Source organism: Lupinus angustifolius, chromosome LG13 (assembly GCF_001865875.1).
Source record: "Lupinus angustifolius cultivar Tanjil chromosome LG13, LupAngTanjil_v1.0, whole genome shotgun sequence".
Taxonomy (NCBI): domain Eukaryota; kingdom Viridiplantae; phylum Streptophyta; class Magnoliopsida; order Fabales; family Fabaceae; genus Lupinus; species Lupinus angustifolius.
Genome location: NC_032021.1, coordinates 1,501,564 through 1,519,669, shown reverse-complemented (window position 1 = coordinate 1,519,669; position 18,106 = coordinate 1,501,564). Strand labels below are relative to the sequence as shown.

Sequence of the window (18,106 nt, the reverse complement as noted above, 5' to 3'; positions counted from 1 at the left end):
ATTTTAGATATTGATAGATGAGCCAATTAGAGTGGACAACTTCTATATAGAAGGTGTGACACCCTTTAGAGACTTCTGAGTATGTTATTTATATTATTTAAAAGTTGAATTTCTAATATACGACTTATGAGTGTGTTACTTTTGAAGTGTGAAAGTCATGGTTTGTTTTAATGACATTTACAAGTAGTTTAAAATCGTTCACTAAATATCGGATTGTTGTATTCCTACTTCTAAACTTGCAAAATGCCTTCTATCTCTTCTATCTCATGTATATTCAGTGTAATACAAGTTTTGATAATTGAGATGTTTTCTCCAAGAAGTTCCAAGAATCTTTACTTAAAAATAAATTTTTTCTCGATAAAATTATAGGGTGTAATTCTAATTCTTTTCTTGCTTTATTTGTCACCCACTATCTTTGTTTGCATAAATTGTTTCCACAGTGCTAATTTTACAGTTTCTCAACATATAATTATTAGAGAACTTAATTCAATTATATCCCTTTTCGTTTCATTATATTCTGTTATATACCATTACAGTCCACTCAGTATAAAAATCTCAAAACACGAGAAGACATGAAGGGAAAAAAACTTACTTCAATCAATTATGAAATAATATACTGCGCCAATTAGTATTTTTATCTAAATATATATGGGTCTACCAGTTCAGTTTTATGTTATTGATTAACAGAACCTAAATTATATATTTTGAACTTATTAAATTGAAATGCTTCAAAATTTATTTTATTTTCAAATTAAATCTGATGCCGAAATATGACATGCTCATATAGCTACTCCACTTCTCATTATCTAATATACACTGTCGATGTGTTTTTTATTAGTCTTCGTTCGCGTGTTTGTCCATAGAAATATATAATAGGATTGCTTTAAGAGAAGAAAAACAAAAGGTGTCCCAGGGAAATTTCTTCGTGTACTCTAGATTTACTAATAAAATATACCGACGGTTGATATTCACACTAAAGGTTATCTTTATTTGATATATTCTAAGAGTAAGTTAAAAAAATTAACTTTACATCTTTATATGAAAATCAAATGGTTTCGATCTAATGATTAATTCAAATCATGTGAAACATTCGATTTACGTAAAATATGTGCGTAAGTTTGAGATATGTTTTTTAACTTATTCATAAAGTAAATTAATATCTTATATATATGTGTTTCTCTATTAAAAAAAGAAAAAATATATGCACCACTATATATGAATTTTACACATAATTATTATATCACTTATTATTAATTTATAATTATATTTGAATATTCAAAAAAAGTAATTTAAGTGATGATGAATGATTGAATATATATAAATCTTCATAATAAATAATACATGTTCATACAGAAAAACATAGTAGGTAGCAATATAAATATATAATATGACTGCTTTAAGGGAAGAAAAGCAAGGGACCCCACGGAAACCTATTCGTGTAAAACGCGGAGCATTACTTATTGAGCAAAATCTTGTTAGACTAAGTTTTGTCTAATGTATACTATTATCTATGTGTATTATTTTTTATTTAAGACTCGATGATGATAATATAGATGATATACTAAATGTATAAAAGTTGTCACATATTTACATTTTTTAATAGTTATTTTATGTTAAAGATTGAGATTAGTAAGAAAAATATATTTATTTGATGTATGTGAAAATACATTATACTACATTTAAATTCTTATCTAAATTGCCATTTTAATAAATTTTATTGCACTATCACTTAATTTATATTAATTATGAGTTATTTATTGTTTTATACAAATTTGATGATAATAGCTTCCAAAGAGGGAAAATGTCGTATAAAATATATAATTTAATTATGATAGCTTACTTGCTAGAGGAGAAGAAATACTAAAGGTTAAAATTTTCTCGAGTATTAAAAGAAATATATTAAAATAAAAACAAAATATATAATTTAATTATGTGATGTAACACTTTAAAATTTTCACTTTGAGGAGAATTCTTTTCCAATAAATATGTATTTATCATTTCTCAATTGTTATGATTTAATTATTAGCCCACATTGCAAGTTAGTTTCTATCTCCAATTGTCCCTCTTCCATCTCCACCACCATTAAAATTACAAATCATCCATCCAAATCAAAAAATTTGCATCACTAAAGAAAGAACTGAAGCCTTTAGAGAAAATAAGAACATGAATAAAACTACACTAATTAATTCAAAAAACATTAAAATACACAGATATATAGATTCTCCAACCAATTTGAATAATATGATATGACAAACTATTCATTAAATTGAAGAAACATAACTGATTTGGGGCAATTTGTTGCAATCAATGATATCTTTATTCATTACTTATCTTTTTTCATCAATTATTTGTCTGCTTTCTAATGTAGTTTTCAATACAGATTTGTAAGTATAATTGTTCACCTGTTCCTGCACCCACCCCACCTTACATCATTTTTTTTTTCAAAAACATGAAAAAATAAAATATCAAAGATATATACGAGATGAGATGGAGTGTACATATAATTAATCATTAAATAATGAATTTAATATTTATGTAGTGTTAAGTTAAACTTATTTTGCATGAACAAGAACAATACATAATTTATCATTTATGTGTGTTATTTATATTTTAGTATCATTCAATAATAATTAACAATAATAAATGATAAAAATATAAAAACTCTTACATTTAGTATTCTCTCATAATATGTAGTTCATCAGTTCCAAAAGTTTTAATATTTTGGAGAAATATTAAATAAGAGAATAATTTGAAGTAATAAAATATAAATTTATATGGGAATAATATGAAAAGATTAAGATATAAAAAAGAATGTAATATTTATGTATTATTGGTCTAGAGATTTATATAAATTTATTATATCATCCACCATTTATTTAGATTACTTGTTTGAGTAGTCAAATGTAATTAAATATGAACGGTGAATAATATATTAATAAATTGATAAAGTATAAAATTTATACATTGTCATAGCATACATGTTTTTCTCATAAAAAATACAGAATTGAGATTAATAAATGCATATGCAACTTTTATGTGTATGATCTGGCTATAAATAGACAGTGAGAATATCATCCTATCCATCCCAACAAAAAGGCAAAGAAAGTGAAATATTTAAAATGAGACCTTCTCTGGCTTTGCTTCCTCTTCTCTTCCTTTTCTTGGTATGTTCTCATTTTTATTGTTTCCTGCTTCTATTAATTACCCTATCTTCTCATATTATTAGTTGTTTATTGCCTTATTATACAAAATATGGATCCAAATGATTTGGGTTTAATAACATCAATCGAGACTCAAATAAATTGGAGTAAATGAAATGAAATAAGCTTGACAAGTTATGGAGCAAAGAACAGCGTTTTATATAAGCATAATTTACTTAAAACTTGTTTCATTTGAAGGTTGATGGATTGGACTTCTTTATTTGCAAAATAATATACTCCCTTAAATGTGGCAAAACTTTAAAAATATGAGGAGGATCCATTTAGAGTAAGTTTTTTAAACTTACTGTCTATCATAGCCATTAATTCTAGAGAAATTCAATAATTCAAGTAGTGAGTAAATCTAAATTATTAGATGTCCATAGAATTAATGACTATGATAATGAGTAACCAAAAACTTGTTTTTTAGTGTTTTGTCTAACAAATTAACTATTTATCAATATGTATCTTTCATTTGTTACTCAATTATAAATCATAGCATTTTAACTTTTTTTATATATACTACGCATAATACTTGTTGGGTACATTAAAAGTATTAGTCATTCTAGGGATAAAGAACTAAATTTTTACAGAATGTATGATTATATCTTTCAACAAGTGTCGCTCTTATAAATTAAACAATTAATAACATTTTGATCATCATGAGATCTAGCAAAATCTTATACTATTAGACCAATATCTTGTTGGTTATGAGATAATAATTTCATAAAGTTTTACTATTTTTATAATAAGGAGGGTGAAGTATTGATTTTGAACTCAGATTAAAAAAAACTACATTTGCATTTAATAATCTGTTACTATAAATTATTAAGTGTATTACTGTAAATTATAGGTAATCAAATTATTATTTATCATTTATTTGTATTATTTTTTTTGGAAGAAATTGTAATAATAAAACATAAATAATAGATGATTAAATAATAATGTATAAAACTCATACAATTTTTCATTCCTCATGTGATCATAACATGGCTAAATTTATTGGCAAATCAAATTTCAACACAACATCATTTAATGATATGAAAAATGTTAGAGAATTAAACTTAAACTTTTTGCTAATTGAGTTGAAAGTATAGTTTTTTTTATTATTAAATGTATTATCTCATTTGTATCAATTTTGTTTTATCTTTCATCTCATCAAAATCCAGCAGAGCTTTACATCATTATTATATAAAATGTTGTTTATGATATAAAATGTTGTTTATGAACTAATTACCTAGTGGGAATTGGGATAGTAACATCTGACTGACATATTTTTTTTTCCGAAGATTGTTGCTATTGTAGAATCGAGAAAAGATCCAGGAGAACATATCATGAAAGATAAGAAATTACAAGAAGAAACTCAAGGCCTTTTGAAATTGAATGCTGATATACAATCCGAGAACAACCCCAAGAGTCACGAGCAACATGTTGAAGATTTAATGCAGAAATGTGATGAAGAGCATACCATAGAAAAAAAGGTGCTCACAACAGATTTTGAACCAAGACCAAATTCAGTTTATAATGATGAAAATGTTGATACCAAGGAAAATAAGAAATTTGTCAAGGATTTTGAACCTAGGCTAAGTGTCACTCGATATAATCCAGTGAACACCGAGTTTGAACCTAGGCCGAGTGCCACTAAGTATAATCCAATGAATAGTGATTTTGAACCTAGACTAAGTGTCACTCGGTATAATCCAGTGAACACTGAATTTGAACCTAGGCCGAGTGCCACTAGGTATAATCCAGTGGATAGTGATTTTGAACCTAGACTAAGTGTCACTCGGTATAATCCAGTGAACACTGAATTTGAACCTAGGCCAAGTGCCACCAGGTATAATCCAGTGAATAGTGATTTTGAATCTAAACCAAGTGCCACTCGGTATAATCCAGTGAGCACTGAATTTGAACCTAGGCCAAGTGCAACTAAGTATAATCCACTGAATAATGATTTTGAACCTAGACCAAATATCAGCGGATATAATCCAGTGAACACTGAATTTGAACCTAGGCCAAATGCAACTAGGTATAATCCACTGAATAATGATTTGAACCTAGACCGAATGTAAGTGGATACAATTTGGTGATTAATGATATTGAACCCAAGTAATAAAACCCAACTAAGTATGATGTGTAGATGAGAAAGAGAAGATATGCATGAATGTAACTAAATAAGATCGCGTGTTTTGTTTTTATGTATCGTATTATATCCAGTAGTATTATGGTGTGATTTATCATCCTTTATGAATAACGTAGATTACATATGTAAAATAATTGGTGGTCTACAACGAAATAGTAGGGTGATCTCTTCCTTGTAATTTGTATCTTTTGTTTAATGATGAAATTATTGATAACTTCATTACAATTATTGGCATGCTTGTTTACAACATGAAGATTTTATGTTTGAAGCATATATTATAGTAGATGGAGATTATTTTTGAAATGCAAGCAGTTAGAGTGATTCTGCATAATTATTTCTAAGTTGTTCAATACATCTCATCTCGTGAAATATGAAGAAAAAATGAACATAAAATGATGAAACAATCCATACCAAAATGTACACATCAAACATGTTTTACCCCAAAACATTGCCCTATTCTGTTGTGCGATTAGCGATTTTGAACTATCAACTGAACCCAAAGACAAACTTATTGAAGGAGAACAAAAACTTGCATGGAAAGAGATAAGTCACATTATATTTAGAGTTTAGATACAAGTGTATTTATGTTTTTTAATATTAACATTTATGACTAAATTTTAATTGAAATTAAATTTTTAATGTGTTGACAATGTTTTATTAATTGTTTTCACGTCACATCATATGCTCCAATTACATGATGTGTAGTGTCAAGTTTTGATAGCAACCTAAGAACTATTGATTAAGTTTTTCAATAAAATCAAGGCATCACATAGTACTTACACAACCTTTTTTGGATGCACCATAAATGCAATACTTTCCTATAAAATAGGAAAATAACTAAATTTACAGACACACATTTTTAATAGTTTTCATAAGAATTACCCTCGGTTAATATTCCTTTTGAGACACGAAAGTCACTTGTGGAATTATCATATTACACCTATCAACTAGTTGATAAACTATTTCATCCAAACCCTTCATGTCTAAGTTGATAATTTTTTTAAAAGAGAAAACTGTATCATCCATATGTATACATAAATAGTTTCGGAGAACTTCAATGTTATTTACCAGAGTTTGAAATTTATGTACCCCAATGTAAAAAAATATTATAAAAGTAATTTATATTTATTATTCATTTTTATTATTTTTATTTTATAGTTAATATGCGAATGATATATATATATATATATATCAAATTCTTGTTATAGTTATAAGATAATAAAATATGAGATTAATATCTAAATATTAATAATATAATAGTTTATGAGAGAGCAAAAAATAATGTGAAAGTATTTAAATTTTATATATTATCTGCATCATTTATTATTAATATTTAATTATTATTTACTCTTCAAGAAAAAATGTTTAGATAATATAATAAGTGTGAATATAGGTATTATTTACAACACTAGTTTATTACACCATAAATATATTATGAAAGTATATGAGTTGATATGTTAACTATCCATTATACTAAATTAGCATCTTCTTCATGCACTTCCTCTATAGTAATACTCTTGGTAGTAACTTATTGGTCATAATTTTTTTTACCTTTCTCATAACTTTTCTTATACCCAAAGCATTCTCCAGTTATGCATAATAAAACCACTGTCATTGACGTATATCTTCAGAACCGAAATACAGTTACACTCATCGCATTTCACCTATCACCCTCTTCTCTCCATGGAGGAGAAACGCCGTGACGCTACTCCTCATCTTCCATCCGCGGCCAATTCCCCGGTATCGGAACCAGCCACCACGCGCCGCCGTGCCGGAGGCCGGAAGAGGAAGTCCAACGCTCTCAACGCTTCCAATTCTTCTCTCCACCCTCCTCCCTTCCACAATGGTCCCTTGACTAGAGCTCGTCAAATCCCCGCCAACCTCTCCTCCGCTGCCGCTGCTTCGTCTTCGGCGGCAAGTGGCGGTTCCGCTTCTGCCCCTGCCGTGGTGAAACACTCGGAACGTGCGGCGCAGAAACAAGGTCCTGGCGGAGATTCGGTGGTGGTGGCGGAGGAATGTAAGGAGAGCGACTTGGAGTCCGTGGAAGCTGCGACTGAAGCTGAATTCGAAGCTATTAGATCTCGTGGAAACAATGCTCATGCTGTTCCTACTCATTGTGGTGAGGCTTTGTGTCTGTTATGGAACCCTAATTCGTCTATGTTTTGTTTTGAGACTTAAATTCCGGGTTCGCTGCAATTAATAGTGTTAAATACATTGTGTATTTTTAATTTGAATTGCCCTATGTAGTAAGTATGCGTGGTTGATTGAAAATTGGAAGTGTTTTTCCCTTTATATGTCAGGTCTTTTAATTTGAAGCAGCACTAGAAAAACAGCAGGGTTGATGCAGGAAGTTGTGTGTGGTTTTGAATTTTGTCATGAAGTTAGTAAATATGATATATATGAAGTATGAGCGTAGAGATCAAATTATTTTCTCCCTCGTCCCTTAGAAAAAGGAAAAAGAAAAACGGTGACCTATAAAAAGAGAGAGCACAGCTAGGATTTCCATTGCAATATACATGTATTCAATGACACTGCAACTCAAGCTTGCTGTGAGTAAAAGCATTATGATGTGCACAGGCTGCACACGATAAGAAAATGGACAAAACTCACATACAGTTCCATAGATACTAATGATATTGGTGACGTATTAAAATGTGACACATGTATATTTTTATCACATAATTAGTATTGGGCACTTACATCGTTACTACTTCCTATTATTTTTTCTCTCTCTCATGCTAGAATTGATCTTTCTTCAATATTCTTATATCTAAGCCAGCACAGGAAGGAAAAACAAAAGCTCAGCTTCCAGGGTTCTTTTCATCTTCATCAAAAATTATACCCATCTCATGTTAACCAAAATATTTTCAGCACTGTTATGCCCATTGTCATCATGTTCACAACAAAAAAACCCATGTTCAATAATTCTGAGCATTTAATATGTGTACACAGATAGTGTAAGTATTTTTTACACTATCAACAAATCATCCAGCATTGTTTATTAACCACCATTGACTCTCAAACAAAAGTAATACAAATCAATGGTAGATGATGTGCTGATAGTATAAAAAAGTTTCCACTGTCGGTACACCAATTTTTAAGCTTTATTAGTAAGTATTAAATCTATACACTAACACGTTCATTTGGATTACTTTGTCTGAAAAATCTATGATATTAAAAATAAACACTAGATGATACAGTGACAATATAAAAAACTCTTATATTGTCAACGTATACATCATTTTCTCATTTAGAAAAGCCCCAAAATGTGTTTGGTTTGAGGAGATTAGAGTGAAGGGAAAGGGGCGGAAATGATTCTAATTAAAATCCTCCATTTGAGTCATTAAAATCCTTATGCTCCTTTCTTTCCCTTCCATTTAATTAAAATTATTCCACTTGTCTTCCCTCCCCTCCCCACCCCATTCTTAAACCGAACCAAACAGTGTAATAAAAACCAGCAAATCTATATGTTATTCACCAACCAGCACCCTAGGCGTTACTCATGAGTCTTGAGTAAACCTTTTCCCAATCCCAAAAGCCCTCAAGTCAAAATTTTACAGAAGTTGAGAAAGCCTAATCTGAAAATCATGGCTAACATCATGAACGTGAAAGGATCAATGAAATATAGTTTGCGTTGAAAACAGTAGGCTTTCCACGCTGCAGCTTCTATTAATTTTGTTCTCTCCGAAAATAGTTCTCACAAGATGAACCCTAACGTGCTTATCTGTTTGCAGCTTCTGCATATTTTATTACTCTAACGTCTTTACATGCTTATGTGTGAGATAGAGTTGAATGGCCGAAGCTCCTCAAAATAAGGCATGAAAGTAAAACATTGCTGCTCAGTTTCTGCTGAATGTGGGTGACTAATGAAAGCTATGCAAAATATTGATTAGGTAAGCAAAGAATATTAAGCAATGAAACATGACTTGAGAATGATCTTATGCTGTTTCTTTCACAATTTTAGAATACGATGCAAGTAGAACAACTAATCTGGTGAATTAACACATAAACCAAGCAAGCACCCAACAGATAGCACTGGGCCAATTTGTTTCTTTAGCAAACACTAATGTACAAAGAAGCCTCATAGACAACAATGGCTAAACAGGACAATATCATTTTGAGCAATATGCTTTATTTGTATTCAAAGGAAAATCTCTATATTCAGCACTCACATCCAGTTGCCCGTTGCTGACTGCTGCTTCCAACATCAATTGTGTCTGGCAGGTATCTACAACAAAACCCAAAACGTGATATCAATAACACATCCAAATAATAAAGAGGTACCAAAGGGATATTACTTGAAACATGCACCATACTCATTTGCAGGGTACGACTTACATATAGACAAACTAACATCCGATACTAATTCTCACAGCAATTGCAATAATGTAGATAAAGATTTAGATACCTAGGACTCTTCATATTTAAATGTATTATCGCATTGCAGTATCTAGGGGAGATTATACTCACCTCCCCTGAGGCCTAACAAGACCAAAATGTTACCTGAGCAGTCAACACCATCTCATAATCATAGATCTAACTCAAATGTAGATGTGCCTTAGCATGTTCATGTATATGAAAGAAGTCAAGAAGAGATACACATGTCTAAGAACTTACAGCTCTTCCTCTTCCCCACTTTTAAGGGCATTCTTTGCTATGCATTGGAATGCTTCTTCAACATTAACACCTTCCTTGGCAGATGTCTCAAAATATGGGATATTTCCTTTTGATGCACACCAAGCCCGAGCCTTCTTTTCTGAAACCTGCAACATAACAGAATGAACTTGTTCATCTATTTAGAAGTATATGCTTGATAATTTTGTGTTGTGAGCATGAATGTATCACATGCATGCAAGTTTCTGAAAGAAAGGAAAGAAACATGGAAAACTTAAGCAGGGGATAAACATACCACTCGACTGTTCCCACCATCAATATCTACCTTGTTTCCAATAACAACAAAAGGAAAATTCTCTGGATCAGAAGGACTTGCCTGGCAAAGTAATCACGGATCTTAATATTTATAAAATCACTAGAGCATTGTTAGTGGTAATTTAAACTGAGAAATTTATCCAGAAAAATGAACACAAGCATACCTGAATCAGAAATTCCTCCCTCCAGTTATTAAGGTTTTCAAATGACTTCAATGAATTAACATCATATACAAGAACACAACAGTCAGCCCCACGATAGAAAGCAACTCCTAAGCTTTGGAACCTTTCCTGGCCAGCTGTATCCCAAATCTGCAATGTTATGAATACAAAAAATTTAAAAAGAAAGAAAACAGATTTTTACTATTGTAACTAACTGTTTAACTTAAAACTTAAAGGTAATTTTAAGATCTAGAATAGGCTGAAACATAATGTGCACGAGGAACATAGTTACAGATACATATAACTCACTTGTAATGTAACATACAAAAAACTCCATCTCTGTCACAATCTCTGCAGGAGAGTATCTTTTTTGTAATAAAACTAAATATTTAATATTCTAAGAGATAGTGGACTTAGTTTATAATGCATTTTTACTAGTTTTTAACTCCTTATCCTCAGCCTAAGAATACCCAATTACATATACCAAAGATGATCAATGTTTAAACTAATAGATCACTAAAGTAATTCATTTGAATCCACAAGGTGAAGACATACTATAAATCTATAATGACATTAAATCAAAAATACAATGAACAATTTCGCAGAAATGGCAGGAAACAGCACTTTCAGCTACCCACAGGCTACATTACATGCACAAGCCCATTTTCAGTAACAGTGAAGAACCAATAGGTTTCAAGACACTCTAGGATTTAGGCATTCTAACTCTAAAAGGGGCAATTGGAGAGAAATTTAGTCCAAATGGAAAAAATATGATATATAATATCATCCAACATCAACGTGTTCAATCTCATTCATTGAGGAGGTTGTGACCTAAGATTATTTAGCTAAGTCAGTATGCAAAACAATGCATTAGATAACATATAAGTAGAATAAAAAAGATATGACTCCAACACAAAATGATTTTGCTCTTCGTGACCCCCTCTCCCCCTATGTGGTCACTTTCATTCAATACTAGAACAAGATAAGAACAGACAAGCACTATTGACAAACCTGTAAGGTGAAAAGCCTATCTTCAAATTGCACTTCTTTGGTTAAAAAATCAGCTCCAATGGTTGCCTTATACTGATTGCTAAACTTCTTATTCACATATCTAAAATATATAAGTTACGGAAACTAACAGTCTATAGATATTCAGGATACAGGACACTAGGAAACATAAAATTGAAAATTATTAAGGGAAAATTACACTGAACTCTTAAGAGGTTTAACTTAATTACTCTCAACATCAACTTATGCTATCATCAAACTTGATCTACACATAAAGTGTGGTGATTGAAGTTACACTGACCTCTTACTTAAGGAGGTATGAGATGTAATCAAGAGTGGCTAATGTAATTTCCAGAAAGTAAAATAATTAAATAGCAAGATATTTGTTTCTGCAGAAGGATACTGATTCATCAAAGATGTTTTTCCCACCCTGCAAAACATCAACATTACGATGTTAAAAACGAAGTAGAAACTATAAATCTCGCAGCACATAAATCAACTTAGCAAGATAGTAAGTGTAAAAAATGAATTGAATTATGGTAGCGAAGTTTCTTATGATCCAAATAAAAGCAATATATACATGGCGAATTTGTGTACACTGCATCATTCAATCACGTATTTTCAGATCGTCAACAAAATTAAACAAGTAGCAATTCGTATCAGGAAAAAATAAAAATCAGCAGAAAATGACAAAATTATTGGGAGAAATCGCTATAATTGAATGAATTGGGCGAATCGGTAGTATAAAAGGGGATCGTGGAGTTAGATAAGATGCGAGTATTGGTTAAAAGCGTAAAGGCTAAAAGAAGTAAAGAATCGATGGAAAAAGAAACCTAATAATGGAAAAGAAGAGAGAGAAAGAGAAACGAACCCGCTGTCACCGAGAATGATGACTTTCAAAAGAGTTCTTCTACGAGAAGGCATCGTCGTCGTTGATAATGGAATGGATCGGAATCGGAATCGGAATCGGAGGAAGAATCGATTAAACCACCTTTCTCTTTTCTCAACTTATATTAGCTCTGATTATGAACCTTCACCGACCTTTCTACTATTCTATCTCTAATTTTCTATGCGACCGCTTTCTCTTCACAGGGAATATTCCTTCCGATGCATTATTTCACGTGTTTTCTCTTCTTTTTTTACATTGAAACTCATTTTTTATCCCTTACAAATTTAAATGTGTGATTATTATTCGTAGTGTTGTTAAAACCGTACGGTTAGGGTATAGATATAATAATATGCTGGTTAATTTAAATGTGTGAATATAATAATACATTAATTCAACAGGTGGTTTAGTAATTAAATCGTATGTTGGTTAAATCGGACATATCTGCTTATATATATACATAGATCTCTATATATATAGGTAGATACTCAAATTTATAATTCATATTTATAATCTACTCAAAATTCAAAATCAACTTTAAATCTTTAACAAATTCAAAGTCTAAATTGCAAAACATATTTCAATCCAAAAGTATAACTTAACAAATGCATAATATAAATAAATGACAAACAAATAAATTTTGGAGTTTTAACATTAACACCAAGAAGTCAAAGTTGTCTTATATCGAGGTTCCATTTTTGCACCAAATCTTGCATTCAGACAGTAGACTCCAAGATTACACAAATGTCAGTGAGATTACACATCAATGTTAGAAACCAAAATGTGTAATTTGTGTATTTCTTGAAGTGTTGGAAAGAATGGCCACTATGTAATGAGTTTTTAAGTTGTTAAGTTTTAAAAAAAAATGTGTATAAACCGATCGGTTTAGTCAAATTTCAGTCGGTTCACCAGTTTTCAACCGATTTTGATACTTGGTCGATTTACATTCGTACCATATCGGTTAGGGGTCCAGTTCACCGGTTTTCTGATTGAACCGACCAATATGATACGATTTTTATATCACTGATTATTTGATTCATGTTCAAACTAATATTCAATTATTTTCTATCAGATATCATACAAAATGTTTAAAATACAAATTTGGCTTGTATTCAATATTTTCATAGACCATTTTGGTTTTACAAATTTTCATAAGCAAATTAATACAAGTAAAACTTTTTGAGTACAAGAATAATCTTATATGTACCTCATATTTTATTTGTCCCGAATGAAATTATTTTTTATTGGTTTCATCCTTAATACAAGAAATATAAATATTTTATATTTGTATAGGTCAAACTAAAATAAGAATGAGCTTGGGTTGGATAAAATTAATAAATTTGGATTATAAATTTACCATTGAGGCAAGAGTGATTGGCTTAAAAATTGCTTGATTAAAAGATTGAACATGAACATCATGACCAATGTCATTTTATACAAGAATGCATATGAACATAAATAATAAATAACAATCAAATAAACAATAGGTTATGTTGAGAGAGCACATAAGGAACTTAGACGCATTGAACTGGTCATTAAGGATTTATTTAAAAGTTGAATTTTGGAGGGAAATGAATTTAAAGTTCCAATTAAATAGTTTTATTAATAAAATAAAAAGTATTTGATTAGTTGTAGCATAAGATTTTTGGAGTTAATTTACCCTTGCATGATTACGGTCCTTTGTCAGTGCTACTGTAGCACATAGTCGCCAAAAGTTTGTCTGCATTTTTCATGTATCATAACTCGAGTTGGAAAATAAAATGAAAGGAATTTTATGAAATTAATGTATAAAGAAGCATTTGTTTCGTTACCCAATAAAATTTAGAGAAAGAATCAGATAAATTGAAAGGATATTATGCATAACCAAATAATAGGAAACTAAAATTAAAGTATATTGTGATATATATATTTCAAAATAAATGTATCATTATATAACACAAAAAAACAAGCCATTTAAGTCAAAAAGTCTTATATTAATCAATAGTTAATCGTATGTATTTAAGCGACACTTGTTAATAGAGATAACTATACATCCCAAAATGATTTATTATTTATCCACAAAGTAATACAAAAAATGTATTTTAAGAGAATGTATGACATTGTGACGAGTTATAAAGGTAGAACTTGAAATCTATTCCAAAAATACAATAGATATAAATTTAAAACTCATACATTCACACTCAATTGCTTAGGCTTGGATGGATTTTGCACAAGCGGAGTTAGTGAGATATACTACAGAAATGGTAATGATGATAACTATGACAATTATGTTATTTTTGTCAGTAGTATTTTTCATGTTATGAAAGGTAATTAAAATCTTGAAATTAAGGTGAAAAATTCAAATAAATTTAAATAATTTATATTACATCTTTGTATAAAAGTGCACAGCTGAAGTATACAAATGATGTAAGAAGAATGAGAAAATTGTGTTGTAATAAGAAATAGAAGAGGGCTTTGTATGTAGTTGTAGGAGAAAGTGGATACAATTGAACCTTTATAAAAGTAGATATTACAACTGTTGCTTTAGTTCAAATTAACTTTAAAACATGATAATTAAGATTCACCAATCTCAAAACTTCATGTATATTAATTACATGGATAAACGGTCACATATTAATCAAATAAGTACAATAATATGAAACATAAATAAAGTAAAATTGAAAAGGGTAATTCATTCGCACCAATAAAAATAAAATATGACATATGTATTATTTCATTTAGTTTTAAAAAATAATTAAAAATAATACACATCATACTTTTATTGGTGGTAAAAAATAATTTATTTTCGAGAATATATTTTATCCTTTTCATTTTTTACCGTAAAAATAAAGTGAAATAAAATAAAACTCAACCTCACCCGAGGGTAACACGGTAGTATCCACTTTCTCCTACAACTTCATACAAAGCCCTCTTCTATTCTTATTACAACACATTTTTCTCATTCTTCTTCTTACTTCATTTGTAAACTTCAGCGTTGCATTTTTATACAAAGGTTGATTTGCTTCATTGAGAGAAAAACAAAGGTTTTCAGATCTCAGAATTTCACATACTCCGGCGATGTCTCAGCCACTCGTGAAGAAGGACGATGACCGCGACGATGAAGGTATTTCTTTCATTCTTCACCGTTCGATCTGATTTATAACATTCTTGTGCTTACGTTTTAGTTTCACTTTGTTTACACTATTGGTTCACTCTCCACGGATTACAGATCCATTGTTTAATTCTCATTCATAATTGCATTTCCCTTGTGGTTTGTTTAGATCACCGTAATTTCGTTTTGTTTAGTGCTTTTTGAAATCTGAATTTATTGCTTCATTGTCTCTCGTTTGATCTGATTTGGATTCTTCATGGTTTATGGAAAAATTGAATTGATCCAGGAATCTGATTTGCAATGCAGATATTTAATTTTGTGCAATTGGTAATTTGATCAAGTGTAAAAGTTTTTTTGACGAGTTTATGGATAATTAAATTGATATTTTTTTTGGTTAACAGCTGAGTATTCCCCATTTATGGGAATTGAAAAGGGGTCTGTTCTTCAAGAGGCCAGGGTTTTTAATGACCCGCAACTAGACGCTAGGAGATGCTCACAGGTTCTTTTGTTTTTTTTTTAAATTTATCTTGAACTACAGAATTTATCTGTTCTGCAATTGAAATTTGAACCATTTATGCTTGTTTTCTGTTTTCGTAGGTTATCACAAAACTTTTATACCTCCTGAATCAGGGAGAGTCATTTACAAAGGTCAGGAGTTTTTCCTCACCTCGTTGAACTTGTCCATTTTTTAGATCATTGCTAATTTATACATCTACTTTGCAGACTTATGTTAGAATCATTATTAATCCACTTTTGGTAATTTGTTCTTGCTGCATTTTTATAGGTCGAAGCCACAGAAGTGTTCTTTTCTGTGACAAAGCTTTTCCAGTCTCGTGATCTTGGGTTAAGGAGAATGGTTTATTTGATTATAAAGGAACTCTCCCCCTCTGCAGATGAGGTTTCAAATTCATACTCCATTTTATTATTTTTTTCAGAGCCATATATTACAAAGTTAGATCATGTTTAACTTTATGTTTTTAAGGTTATTATCGTCACAAGCTCTCTCATGAAGGACATGAATAGTAAGACTGATATGTATAGGGCAAACGCCATTCGTGTGCTATGTCGTATCACGGATGGAACCCTCCTTACCCAAATTGAGCGGTATTTGAAACAAGCAATTGTAGATAAGAATCCAGTTGTTGCAAGTGCAGCCCTCGTTAGTGGCATTCATCTACTCCAGGTATTATTAATATATATTTGCAATTCCTTATAGTTGCATATTCCATTTAAGTTGCATATTCCATTTAAGTTGCTTGCTTATTTATGCCTTCCTTTTCAGACAAATCCTGAGATTGTAAAAAGGTGGAGCAATGAGGTTCAGGAAGCTGTTCAATCAAGAGCAGCTCTTGTACAATTTCATGCACTGGCTTTGCTACATCAGGTGCGCTCCATGAATGGTTTGATAATCATCAGGTTTTTTGGTGTATTACAATAAATTCTACTGAAAAATCAAAACCCTGTCTGTCTATCATCACCTCAGATCACTTAACATGTTAGTGTTCAAATATAAATAATTGTTTGTTGGGTTATGTGGCAAGATTACTTACTTTGTCTATTTTTTTGGTTTACCACACTATCACAGTTAAAAATTCATTGAATAGCAATAGGATGTCGTATATTCTTCTAAAGTCCTCTTATGACTTTCCGTGTCATTTAGTTTTGATCATTGCTTTCTCATGATCATACTTTTATTAACATATTCAGAAAAAATAAGTTATAAACAGAATATTACTCATGTCGATTATAACATCGCAGATACGGCAAAATGATCGATTAGCTGTTAGCAAGCTGGTTACCAGCTTGACAAGGGGAACTGTTCGCTCACCTTTGGCCCAATGCCTTTTGATCCGTTATACAAGTCAGGTGTGTTTCCATTTCATTCATAGCTGTAATTGTGATGATATTTATTTGCATAATCTTTATGTACTATACTTTCTGCAGGTCATTCGCGAGTCAGGAAATAATACACAATCAGGGGACCGCCCCTTCTATGATTATCTTGAGAGTTGTCTTCGTCACAAGTCAGAGATGGTGATTTTTGAAGCTGCCAAGGCAATTACAGAGCTCAATGGAGTAACAAGCCGAGAATTAACTCCAGCAATTACTGTACTTCAGCTCTTCTTAAGTTCTTCTAAGCCAGTCTTGAGATTTGCTGCTGTCCGCACCTTGAACAAGGTTAACCCTCTTTAATTTTAATTACATAAATGAGCAGAAATACTCGATTTGTCTTGGTCAAACTTCACTATTATTGTTTTCATTTACAGTTATTGTTTGGCTTTGAACCTTGCAGGTGGCAATGGCACACCCGATGGCAGTCACTAACTGCAACATCGATATGGAAAGTTTAATCTCGGACCAAAACAGAAGCATTGCCACACTTGCTATTACTACTCTCTTGAAGACAGGAAATGAATCAAGTGTGGACCGTCTTATGAAGCAGATAACAAATTTCATGTCTGATATTGCTGATGAGTTCAAAATTGTCGTTGTTGAAGCAATAAGATCATTGTGTTTGAAGTTCCCATTAAAATATAGATCTCTGTGAGTATGTGTCATTTTATGTGTTTCTTTCCTCCAGATGGTGCATTTTTCACTTGAATAATTTTCTGTAAGCCTCGGCGCAACAGTAAGGTTGTTGCTTAGTGATGAAGAGGTCACAAGTTTAAATACTGGAAATAGTCTATCTGC

The 18,106-nt window shown here is 31.0% G+C and overlaps 3 protein-coding genes and 1 long non-coding RNA gene across 5 annotated transcripts in view; 3 read left to right on the top strand and 1 right to left on the bottom strand.

Moving 5' to 3' along the window:
- Nucleotides 3,051–5,281, top strand: LOC109325119 (organ-specific protein S2-like). 2 transcript variants are annotated; one of them, XM_019557273.1, is made up of 3 exons: nucleotides 3,051–3,164; nucleotides 4,487–4,709; nucleotides 4,881–5,281. In XM_019557273.1, exons 1-3 carry the CDS (start codon nucleotides 3,120–3,122, stop codon nucleotides 5,267–5,269), a joined length of 657 nt encoding a protein of 218 aa, XP_019412818.1. In that variant the 5' UTR covers nucleotides 3,051–3,119; the 3' UTR covers nucleotides 5,270–5,281. The 2 variants fall into 2 exon arrangements, with proteins under 2 accessions (XP_019412818.1, XP_019412819.1); XM_019557274.1 differs by having other exon boundaries at nucleotides 3,054–3,164; nucleotides 4,487–4,714; nucleotides 4,766–5,281.
- LOC109325120 (ras-related protein Rab7) lies at nucleotides 9,235–12,508 on the bottom strand. The gene is made up of 7 exons (XM_019557275.1): nucleotides 12,310–12,508; nucleotides 11,842–11,868; nucleotides 11,442–11,541; nucleotides 10,434–10,580; nucleotides 10,250–10,330; nucleotides 9,958–10,103; nucleotides 9,235–9,568 (listed from the first exon to the last, which is right to left on the bottom strand). The coding sequence occupies exons 1-7, from the start codon at nucleotides 12,360–12,362 to the stop codon at nucleotides 9,502–9,504; spliced, it is 621 nt and encodes a 206-aa protein (XP_019412820.1). The 5' UTR covers nucleotides 12,363–12,508; the 3' UTR covers nucleotides 9,235–9,501.
- LOC109325122 lies at nucleotides 10,434–11,772 on the top strand. Its single transcript, XR_002105084.1, has 2 exons — nucleotides 10,434–10,587; nucleotides 11,449–11,772. It is a non-coding gene; the product is annotated as an uncharacterized LOC109325122 (long non-coding RNA).
- The window catches only part of LOC109325115 (coatomer subunit gamma-2-like), a 6,328-nt gene continuing 3,462 nt past the window's right edge, over nucleotides 15,241–18,106 (top strand). The window contains exons 1-9 of the mRNA XM_019557264.1: nucleotides 15,241–15,427; nucleotides 15,817–15,914; nucleotides 16,013–16,063; nucleotides 16,200–16,313; nucleotides 16,398–16,598; nucleotides 16,698–16,799; nucleotides 17,174–17,281; nucleotides 17,360–17,593; nucleotides 17,709–17,959. Coding sequence (XP_019412809.1) covers nucleotides 15,382–15,427; nucleotides 15,817–15,914; nucleotides 16,013–16,063; nucleotides 16,200–16,313; nucleotides 16,398–16,598; nucleotides 16,698–16,799; nucleotides 17,174–17,281; nucleotides 17,360–17,593; nucleotides 17,709–17,959 — 1,205 coding nt within the window. The 5' untranslated portion in view covers nucleotides 15,241–15,381. The remainder of the gene's footprint in view (nucleotides 15,428–15,816; nucleotides 15,915–16,012; nucleotides 16,064–16,199; nucleotides 16,314–16,397; nucleotides 16,599–16,697; nucleotides 16,800–17,173; nucleotides 17,282–17,359; nucleotides 17,594–17,708; nucleotides 17,960–18,106) is intronic.

Excerpts from the sequence above, each read along its gene's own strand:
- LOC109325119 (XM_019557274.1), top strand. The coding sequence starts at position 3,120 with ATGAGACCTTCTCTGGCTTTGCTTCCTCTTCTCTTCCTTTTCTTG. Across the intron at positions 3,165-4,486 it reads CTCTTCTCTTCCTTTTCTTG|ATTGTTGCTATTGTAGAATC; the intron begins GTATGTTCTCAT and ends TTTTTTCCGAAG. Across the intron at positions 4,715-4,765 it reads TTGAACCAAGACCAAATTCA|GATTTTGAACCTAGGCTAAG; the intron begins GTTTATAATGAT and ends AAATTTGTCAAG.
- LOC109325120 (XM_019557275.1), bottom strand. The coding sequence starts at position 12,362 with ATGCCTTCTCGTAGAAGAACTCTTTTGAAAGTCATCATTCTCGGTGAC. Across the intron at positions 11,869-12,309 it reads ATCATTCTCGGTGACAGCGG|GGTGGGAAAAACATCTTTGA; the intron begins GTTCGTTTCTCT and ends GATGTTTTGCAG. Across the intron at positions 10,331-10,433 it reads GGGAGGAATTTCTGATTCAG|GCAAGTCCTTCTGATCCAGA; the intron begins GTATGCTTGTGT and ends TTACTTTGCCAG.